The sequence below is a fragment of the Octopus bimaculoides genome, chromosome 9, assembly GCF_001194135.2.
Source record: "Octopus bimaculoides isolate UCB-OBI-ISO-001 chromosome 9, ASM119413v2, whole genome shotgun sequence".
Taxonomy (NCBI): Eukaryota; Metazoa; Mollusca; class Cephalopoda; order Octopoda; family Octopodidae; genus Octopus; species Octopus bimaculoides.
In genome coordinates this window covers 35,511,169-35,522,654 of record NC_068989.1, presented here as the reverse complement: position 1 = coordinate 35,522,654, position 11,486 = coordinate 35,511,169, and the positions used below count along the sequence as shown (strand labels likewise).

Below are 11,486 nucleotides of genomic sequence, written 5' to 3'. Positions count from 1 at the left end.
CACACAAACACACACAAACAAACATATATACATGCACACACATACACACAAATATATATATAAAGGAAGAAGAAAATGGAGATTGTGAAGTTAATAAGAGTTTACTATCAACAACAAATCAATCAGTATTCCTTACAGCTGTTTCAGTTATACACAGTGAAATTAATTAAATATTAAGTTCATATTTCTGAGCATAACCTCTTCAGTGGGGAAAAAATATATACACTTAGATGTTTTGTATGTTTGTAGATTTGTCACAACAGACTCAATTCCCTCCAAAATATTAGGTATTGAACCAGTATTTCCTTGGATGATACCATCCCTTCATGAGGCTAACATAACCACTAATATATATATATATATATGAGGAGCTACAAACTTGTGACATAAAAGGCAACTGGGAATTCCTGCAGGACAACTTGCTGAGTGCCACACACCAAATCTGTGTGTGATGCAAAGTCCCAACCAGACCTAGGGTAACATGGTGGTGGAATGTTGCTGTAGACAGGGCCATTCGAGCAAAGAAACAAGCCTGGAAGACCTGCAAGAGTGGGGTAGCAGGCAGCTGTATCAGATAGCCAGAAGGGAAGATGGAAATAAGTATATCTAGCCAAGGGAGAAGCAGAAAAGAGGAAGTTTTCCTATGTTCAGCAACGTGAGGACCCAGATTGCAAGACAGTATGAGAGAAAATTGTGATGTCACAAGAGAGAAATGTGTCCGCATGGATGACGGTGCACTTGCATTTAGTGATTCTGCAAAGAAAGAGGCTTGGAAATACCATTATGAAAGATTGCTGAATATAGAGAACAAATGGGTGGAGGAGGAGAGCCTGCCAAATGTTGACCCAGCTGAGGGACCAGCTATCTGAATCAACAATAACTTGATAGATAAAGCAATTAAGGACATGAAAACAGGGAAAGCCCCCAGCCCTTCAGGAATCACTGCTGAGATGCTTAAAATATCTGGCAGTGTGGGTTATGTCTAGTCACCCATATTGTAAATTAGGTGAGTCACAAAAGAGTCATATCCAATGACTGGTGTAACAGCACCATAGTCAACTACTACAAAGGTAAAGGTGATGCCTTGGATAGAAATAATTACAGAGGTATCAAATTGTTGGATTAGATGATGAAAGTTAGTTAGGGGGAGAATTAATCTAGATGAGATGCAGTTTGGTTTTGTGCCAGGGAGAAGCACCACTGATGCTATATTTCTGGTAAGGCAGCTGCAGGAGAAATATATAGCCAACGATAAACCTCTGTACTTAGCTTTTGTTGACTTGGAAAAAGCTTTCAACAAGGTCCCCCGATTCCTTATCTGGAGGTCAATGCAGAAACTAGGGACAGATGGATGGCTGTGAGAGTTGTACAAGCCATGTACAGAGACACTACCAGTAAGGTGAGGATTGGCAATGAGTATAGCGAAGAATTCAGGGTACAAATAGGGGTTCACCAAGGATTGGTCCTAAGCCCCCTCTTGTTCATCATAGCCCTTCAGGCAATAACAGGAATTCAAGGCAGGCTGTCCCTGGGAGCTCCTCTACGCTGATGACCTTGTTCTTATAGTTGAATCACTACCAGAACTAGAGAAGAAGTTCCAGGTATGGAAGCAAGGACTAGAATCAAAGGGCCATAGAGTTAACCTAGCAAAAACCAAAGCTTTAGTAAGTAGGAAGGCAGACAAATCACAAATTCCTTCAAGTAGATGGCCCTGCTCAATCTGTAGAAAAGGTCTAGGTAGTAACTCAGTAAGATGCACCTAGTGTAAGCTTTGGACACATAAAAGGTGCAGCAACATCAGAGGAAGGTTAACAGGGAAAATAGCTTTTGTGTATGGTAGATACATAGGTACAATAAACACCAAAAATGTACAGAAAATAGACTCAATCAACTGCCATGAGGGTAAGCTAGAGGTAGTAGATAGCTTCCATTACTTAGGTGATCAAGTTAGTAGCAGAGGTGGATGTTCCAACAGCATAGCTCTCAGAATAAGATTAGGCTAGGCAAAATTTAGAGAGCTCCTGCCTTTGCTGGCAACAAAGAGCCTTTCTCTCAGAGTGAAGGCAGATTGTATGATACCTGTATGCGAACAACTATGCTACATGGCAGTGAAACATGGGCTGTGACAACCAAGGACATGCATAGGCTTGATAGAAATGAAGCCAGTATGCTTTGCTGGATGTACAATGTCAGTGTACATGTTCAACAGAGTGTAAGCATCCTGAGAGAAAAATTATGCACAAGAGGCATCAGATGTGGTGTGCAAGAGAAGTGAATGCACTGGTATGGCCATGTGATGCATATGGACAAGGACAGCTGCATAAAAAGTACTGATCCCTAACTGTGAAGGGAAACTGTGGTAGAGGTAGAGCCAGGAAAACATGGGATAAGGTGGTGAAGCATGATCTCCGAACTTTGGGCCTCACAGAGGCAATGACTAGTGACCAAGGCCTTTGGCAATATGCTGTACTTGAGAAAACCCTGTCAAGCCAAGTGAAATCGCAGTCAAGGTTGATGTTGGTGTCATGTAACCGGCACCCATGCAAGTGGCACGTAAAAAGCACCTTTTGAGCGTTGAGCCTCACAAAGGCAAAGTGGTTGAGCTCCTTTCAAATGTTGTGCCTCACAGAGGCAATGACCGAGAACTTCGGCATTATGTTGTGCTTGAGAAGAAGACACATCAAGCCAAGTTAAATCACAGTCGTGGCATGTACTAGTGGCATGTTAAAGTACCTTTAAAGTGTCGGGCCTCGCAGAAGCAAGGATTGAGACCACTTAACATTATGCTCAGCTTTGAGCATTGAATCTCACGGAGGCAATGACCAAGCCCATTTGGCATTATGCCGCGCTTCAGAAGAAGACCCATCAAAGCAAGTAAAACTGCAGTCATGACAGATACTGGTGTTATGCAAATGGTATCCATGCTGGTGGCACATAAAAGCACCCATTACACTCTCGGAGTGGTTGGTGTTAGGAAAGGAAGCCAGCCATAGAAACCATGCCAAGACAAAGTGGAGTCTGGTGCAGCTTTCCAGCTTGCCACCCCTGGTCAAGTGATCCAACCCATGCCAGCATGGACAATGGATGATAAATGATCATGCTCTATACATGCACACACATGTGTGTATGCGTGTGTGTGTATGTGTGTGTGTGTGTATGTATGTATGTATATTTATGCATATAAACATACATGTATGCATAAACTCTGGATATTCTCATGTCTAAAAAATAATTGAAAAATAAACCATTCAGTTAAATACTCAAAGTATTGTAAGGTTATGCAACTAATTGATAAAAACAGTAAATTGAAACATACCACGAATTAAGGAATTAATACCTAGATGGTTCATAAACAGATTGTCTGTTGCTTCACTACTGGTGAAGAGTTCAGCAATAACATAGAGGTTTGGCCGGACAGCACGGGCAGCATCTAACATGTACTGTAAATGAGAGACAAAGAAATAAGAAATCTTCTTTAGGCAAGTACACAACACAGAGGTAGTAAATACCCTAACTAGTCTCTTAGTTTTGATTCATGGACTATAGGCTACAAGATCTTATATGTTCTGGGTGGGCCAAAAGTCATGAACCAAAACAGTCGACATTTTATTTACACTATGTTCTTCTTCTGATTATTATTATTATTATTATTATTATTATTATTATTATTATTATTATTATTATTATTATTATTATTATTATTATCATTCATTTTGTTCATCATGTACAAGTACATGTGTATTCAACATTGTTATTTATTTTATTCAATTTCAAGCATATTAAACTTATTTTGTGCATAACCTTTGTGCACATATATATATATGAACTAGATTAGTTCACAAACTGTTACGATTCAAAGGTTATTTAAGTATGTACATATATGCATTCATGTGAACATTCAGATGTAGATGCATTTTTATGCATATACATTTTTTTATGTGTGTGTGTATATATATATATATATATATATATATATATATGTATGTATATTCTTTTATTTTTCTACTTGTTTCAGTCATTTGACTGTGGCCATGCTGGAGCATTGACTTTAGTTGAACAAATCGACCTCAGGACTTATTTTTTGTAAGTCTAGTACTTATTCTATCGGCCTCTTTTGCCAAACTGCTAAGTTACAGGGATGCAAGCACACCAACATCAGTTGTCAAGCGATGGTGAGGAGACAGACACAGGCACAAATACATACATACATACACACATGTATATATATATATTCTGTCTACCAAATCCACTCACAAGCCTTTGGTTGGCCTGAGGCTGTTGTAGAAAACACTTGCTTAAGGTGCCACGCAGTGGGACTGAACCTGGAACCATGTGGTTGAGAAGCAAGCTTCTTACCACGTACCCACTCCTGTGCTTATATATATATATATATATATATATATATCTTTTCACTTACATTGTTCTACTGTGTATGTGTGTTTTTACATTAGGAGCTTCTTCAGTAACGCACCTCTCCACTATTGTTAGGGCTAGGCTTAGAGTTAGGGTTAGTGTTAAGGTTAGAGTTAATTGGAGAGGTACGTTTCTGAAGAAGCGACTTACATTATTCTCCTAAGCTTTCTCTGTTATAAATAATCTCTTTCTATTTTTCACCTCTCTGTTCCCATCAACTTGCCATCAACTTTGAGACACATGACCACCACCACTTCAGTAATCTTCGATACTTAACTTCAGTAATTTTCCATACTGTTAAGATGCTTAACAATCTTATAATATTAAACGAACCTCTTTCTCCCCCACTGCTCACACCTTATATATTCTATACTATTTATTTTTTCTTTCTTGTCTTCTACTTTTCTCTTCCTCTTTTTCTTTTATTTTTCTCCCTCCTCCCCTTTTTCTATCTTTAGCTTTTTACTTTGCTTCTCTCCCTATTTTTGCTATCATTTCTTCTTTCTTTTGTGGCATTATATATTTCTTGGATACTTGTTTACTTATTTTAATTTCTCATCTATGTCTTTTATTTTAATCTTTCATTATAATTTGAACTTCTAAGGCAGCAAGCTGGCAGAATCATTAGCACGCTGGGCAAGATGTTTTGCGGCATTTTGCCTGTCTTTACATTTCTGAGTTCAAATTCTGCGAAGGTCAACTTTGCTTTTCATCCATTCGGGCTTGATAAATTAAGTACCAATGAAACACTGGGGCCAATGTAATTGACTAGTCACCTCCCACCAAATTTCAGGCCTTGTGCCTTTAGTAGAAAGGATTATAATCTCAACTTTTAGATACCTAATTTGGCAATCCTATTATTCCTTTTAAATATTTCAATTCCTATTTTGAGATATATTCTGTTCATTTTTACTCACTTTTACTCAAAGATTGTTTATTATTATTATTTGATTATTGATTATTGTTTATTCCACCATTAAGGTTAACTACATTTGGAAGCATACCAACACTGTTATTTTTTTTTAATCAGTCACCTAATCAAATTCAATTGCTTATTCATTGAACTGTTAATTACTATAATGATGACAATAATAAGGTTTTCAAATTTTGGCACAAGCCCAGAAGTACATTATTTACATTTGACAGATATTTGTCCTCATCTTCTTTGTTGTTGACACAACGTTTCGGCTGATATACCCTCCAGCCTTCATCAGGTGTGTTGGGGAAATTTTGAACCTGGGTTCTCATTCCTAAGGTATTTTTTGATGTTGTTGTTGTTATTGTTATTATTATAACACTGCCTGGAATTGAACTCGGAATCTTTGGGGTTAGTAGCCTGTGCTCTTAACCACTATGCCATATTATTCAGTGACCTGAACAACAACAACAACAACAACAGCAACAACATCGAAAAATACCTTAAGAATGAGAACCCAGGTTCGAAATTTCCCCAAGACACCTGATGAAGGCTGGAGGGTATATCAGCCGAAACATTGAGTTAACAACAAGATGAGGACAAATATCTGTCAAATGTAAATAATGTAAATATGTACATAATTCCTCATCTCCTAAATATAGAACTGTAAGCCCAGAAGTTTTGGGGGATGGGGTAAGTCAATTACATCAACTCCAGTGTTTCATTGGTACTTAATTTATCGAACTTGAAAGGATGAAAGGCAAAGTCAACCTCGGTAGAATTTGAACTCAGAATGTAATGACCAATGAAATACTGCTAAGCATTTTGCCTGGTGTGCTAACGATTCTGCCAGCTCACCAACCTTCAACGATGATGATAATAAGGACACCAATGACAATGACAATGAAGATGATGCTGATGTCAATGCTGATGCCGATGTTGATGATGATGCTGAAAGAGAGGAGAAAATAAAGGAAGTAAAAGGGAAGAAGATGATTGGAAAAGATAGAAATGTGTCAGAAGAAGAAAAAAAACAACATAAAAGAATAAGAAGAGGAAAAAGCAGTCAAAATCTGATAGATGAGAAGTTGAATAGAAAAAGGTGATGTGGTGGTGTTTAACAGTGACAACAATGTATAAAGAACAATAAAAAATAAATCTACCTACCTCTGCTACATGCATTGGAGTGCTATGGCAATTATCCAAGCGTAATGCATCAGCGAATCGAGCTGAAATCTCAGTATATTGCTTCATGAAGTTCCAGAGGTAAGGACAATCTTCAGGTTGCTTACCATAGCGCAGCTTAACACTGTCTCCCCAGGCAATTAGTTCACGGCGTATATAGACCTGACTGCCTGCAAGTATAGTAAGGTTACAGAAGGGAAAGGAGTGAAAGAGAGAGAAAGAAAAAAACATAGATGGAAACAAAGGTGTGAGGGAGCAAGAGAGAGAGAGAGAGAGAGATAAAGAGAGGGAAGAGACAGAAACTAAGGTGTGAGGGAGCAAGAGAAAGAGAGAAAAAGAGAGAGAAAAAGAAAGAGACAAAAACTATGGTGCAGCAGAGTGAGAGAGATAGAGTCAAGAGAAAGAAACTAAAGTGTGGGGTGACGAGAGAGAGAGAGAGAGAGAGAGAGAGAGAGAGAGTAAAGGTGAGAGTGAGGAAGAGACAATAAGACAAAAAATAGAGAAACTGAGGAGGGTGGAAGAGGATAAAAGGAATGATAGAGAGAAGAGAGAGAGATAGAAGAGGATAAAAAAGAGAAAAAGAGAGAAATACCAGAGAAAGAACAAAAGAGCATGGAAGGAGAGGGGGAGGAGGTGGAAAAGGTAATAGAATGAGAAGATTAGGTGGAGAAAGTCAGACAAACAGACAGAATGGCTGGATGGATGGTAAGATGAATGGATACACATGTTGAAAGATAGAAATATAGACAGACAGACAAACAGATAAGTATGTATGTTGATAACAAAGAGTGTCTATGAAAAAAAGGAGCCCAGAAGAGACATGAAGAAAGGAGAGAACAAGACATTTACTTACCAGCTTCAGCAAAATTACGTAATGGGTTGTCACCCATCACCCATCCGTTGCATGCCATCACAAACTTAGCATTGTCAGAGAAAATCATCTTTTCTTCATTGTGAACACAACTCTCCAAATGAGCTGGTACAACAAAATAGCTAATAAAGAGAGAGAATTAAAAACTTTTAGTTGAAAGAACCAGCTACAAGTAACGTCAATAGAAATGTTCTTCATTAATTTTTTAAAGTCCTCTAGGGTGGCAATGCTGATAGAAGTTGTAGTAGAACCTGCATTACTAGCTTTTTTCATCGGAGCCCAAACTTAGAGACAGATACAAACCCAATATCTCATTTGTCTAGTTTAGAGGGTAGCAGTTAAAGTGCTCACTTTACCTGCTAGAAATAGTAGCTAAACCTCTCTCAGATAACACTCTACCAACTTTGAAAAAGGAAGGCTACATTTCTAGATATATTATGTCTGTAAAACAGATGGTATGGTCATGGCTGGAACATCAAAGATGATAGGTCAGAATGATCTAGGAAGGTATGTGGGTTAGCTGAAAACTTCATAGGCTGACCAAGATACTCTCATGGAATGTGAAAAAATGAAGTTTATTTTTCAACACCTTGCTGTCCACACACTTCTTCCATCAGTATTGCAGTGCTTGGATCTGATTGGTGAAGAAGCTTTCATCTTGTTGATCAAAAATGTCCTCAACAGCAGATATGATGTCATCATCACTGTGATACTGGTTTTCAGCCAAGTGTTTTTTCATGTTGGGAAACAGATGATAGTCAGATGAGGCCAAATCAAAATAGGGAGGGTGATAAACCAGTTCAAAGCTACAGTCATGCACAGCAGGCCAATGAAACCAAGGACCTGTTTGCTGGAGCATTGTCCTGGTGAAACAAGATGCCTCTCATCAGTTTTCCTGGTAGTTTGGTTTTGATAGTCTTTTGTAACTGCCTCAGCAAGTTGGCATAGAAACTCCATTGAAGGTGTGGCCCTTTTGAAGATAGTCAATTAACACAATGCCTTTTGCATCCCCAAAAACTGAGGCCATCACCTTCCCTGCAGATGAAATGACCTTGGCTTTCTTTGAAGCAGGTGAGGAAAGTTGTTTCCATTGCATGGATTGTCTCTTTGTCACTGACTCAAAGTGATAATCCCAACATTCATCCTGGCTTAGGAAACTTCAAGGAAACCAGCTGGATCTGCATCAAACAATGTCAGATTTTCTCGTGATGTGATCAACCTTTTGATCACATGTCAGAAGACATAGCACTTACCAAGCAAAAGCATTCGTCATGCCAAGTTCATTGTACAGAATATTTTCAAATCTCACAGAGGATTACTAATGACATTGGTTATTTGATTTATAGCTAGTTGCCTGTTATCCATCAGTATGATCATTGCAGGACATCCAGACTGTCCTCTTCTAAATTCAGTTGCCCACTTACTTTTGTACTATTGATAAAGCTGAAGCATCATCCCATAAGGTAGCAACCATGTCAGCATGAATGTCCTTGGGGGGCAGAACCCTTTTCTGAAGGCACTTGATAAGACCATGATGCCAAATTTTGTCAGTTTTCAAGAGAACTTGCTACCAGTTACTTCTAAAGTCTTCTTTGAACAGTCAGATGTCAGTTTACCAGGAAAGAAACAATGCAGTTATTAATAAGAAGAATTGAAATTAATGCATGCAAGATTTCACAACTCCAGCATCACTCCTTCATAGTCAGATGTGTACTTAGAGATGTGAGCCATTCCATTCAGTTGTACCACTTTACTGCCATTTACATGGACTGAGACATTGTAAAATTGCTGGTTGCACACACAGTGCTAGTGGAAGGATATAAACCAACAACCCCTTGGCTGATCATCTATTAGCTTACTAATGGCCATAAAATATCCATATACAAGCTGAAGATTCTTCTTTCATCATCATCACCAGCATATTCATCATCATTTTAATACCTATTTTCTCATGCTTGCATAGGCTAGGTGGAGTTTATTGAGGCAGATGTTCTACAGCTGGATGCCCTTCCAGTCACCAATTTTCACTTATTTCCAGTAAAGTAATTGTTCCTCATGGCCAGACATGTTTTCATAGAATAACGGAAATGAAAGTCATTACTTGTATGACACTGACACTCACAACTATCATGCAATGCCAAGTTAACATGACACAACCACAAACATACTTACACACAGACATAGGATGGGCTACTTTCAGTTTCCATCTACCAAATCCACTCACAAAGCTTTGGCTGGCCTGGAGCTATAACAGAACACAGACAACCAAGGTGCCACATTGTGGTACAGAACCCAAAGCCATGTGTTGGGAAGCAAACTTCTTAATCACACAGCCATGCCTGTGCCTTAATTAATTAGAGCCTAACCTCAAAACAGTCATGACATTAAACTTTATTTCACCTAGAATAATACATAAAAGTTAATCATTTTATGTAACTTACAAAACAAATAAACACTCTTTATATAAAAAGTAAAATTAAAGAAAGCACTGTCTATATAACCTATGTATGCATTGTCATCTTTCTATAGCCTAAATTTATACAATCTATGTAAATGAATAGATTTTAAATCTATATGTGTAATAAATTTTGTTATCATTATCATCATCATCTTTCCATTTAGCTTACATAAATTAATATAGCCTAAATTTAAATGGTTTACATAAATTAATCTGAAAGATTCTATATAAATCTTTTTGTTAACATAGTTCTGCTGAAAAACTCTGACTTTGTTTCAATTAATTTTTTTAATATTTAAGAATTTAGTAAGATAACTTAATCATTATTAAGTTGGCGCTTGAGAGTTAATTTTTACATAAAATTTTAGTGGTAGGTTTTAATTTAGATCACGTTAAAACAAGAATTTTAGAGCCAGGGGCTATCCCATGTAGGATGGTACCAAAAATGTTAGTCTAAATAGTTTATATAGACTGATCTTCATATAAATTTTTCTGGCTTACATTTGGTTATAAAATGTAAAAATAAATGAATAAATAAAATTAAATCAAAACTTACTCATGCATCAAAGAATCATCAGCTGTGACTCTTCGAATTTTAGGTCCATCAGGCGCCAAGAAGCGGTAACGAACATTGGCTAAGAAATTGTTGATGGCCACATCAATGTGCTGAGTGATTTCTGAGCGTTTCTCCTTGTTCTTCTGGTTGAGTTTCTCTCGCAATACTTGACAGCATTCCTCCAGTCGTTTATCAAAATTAACAATATCAGACCTACAAGACATATACATCACACATAGTATAAGTAACAATAAATACATATATATATACAATCAAAAGGTGAGAGCTAGATATGGTTAGCATAGAAAGCATGTAGTGGTACTCAAACGATGGTCAAGGTATCAGTGTATCACCTCATATATAGTTAAGTAGGCTGGATTATTGAGAATTACTTATAGAAAGATACCACTGAGCAGTTGTAGGCTTTATCACTCTGAATACAGCTACAGATGGGATCAAATCAGACTGGAGTCTGGTGCAGCCTTCCAGCTTACCAGCCCCAGTGAAACCATCCAACCCATGCTAGCATGGATATTGGACATTAAATGATGATGATGATGATGATATATATATATATAACTATAATATAAATTGAAGTTGGCTGACCGTTGTATTCTTTCTTGTCTTGAGGTTCACGGCCAAACGACTGGGTGGATTCATGTGAAAAATGGCACACATGTAGAGACGGATGCATAGATTGGAACGCGCTTCCTATTTTTTTCCTAGCCCCCATACTTACAAAGAAAATCGATTAAAACAACTTGCATGCGTGTATGTGAGTATGTGTCACTGAAGCCATTCATACATATATACATAATAAATAAATAAACTGAATGATAAATTTCATTTATCTCTCTCTCTCTTTCTCTCTCTCTCTCTCTCTCTCTCATATATATATATATATATATATATATATATATATATACACCATCAACATTACTCTCTCTGTAGTGCACACCCCATCAAACATACACACTCACACACACACAGACATACGCACACACATCAATTCTCCCCTCTCACCACAACTTCAAAAGAAGTTCAGTCATAAAACTGTCCATGTCTCTTCACTCGCCGGCCACTTCAA

The 11,486-nt window shown here is 37.6% G+C and overlaps 1 protein-coding gene across 8 annotated transcripts in view; it reads right to left on the bottom strand.

The window, feature by feature from the left end:
• The window catches only part of LOC106878848 (glycogen debranching enzyme), a 154,032-nt gene that overhangs the window by 54,422 nt on the left and 88,124 nt on the right, over positions 1–11,486 (bottom strand). For all 8 annotated transcript variants that reach the window (XM_052970625.1, XM_052970632.1, XM_052970627.1 and 5 more), the window contains 4 exons: positions 10,400–10,612; positions 7,368–7,507; positions 6,497–6,684; positions 3,317–3,440 (listed from right to left, as the gene is read on the bottom strand). In XM_052970625.1, coding sequence (XP_052826585.1) covers positions 3,317–3,440; positions 6,497–6,684; positions 7,368–7,507; positions 10,400–10,612 — 665 coding nt within the window. The remainder of the gene's footprint in view (positions 1–3,316; positions 3,441–6,496; positions 6,685–7,367; positions 7,508–10,399; positions 10,613–11,486) is intronic.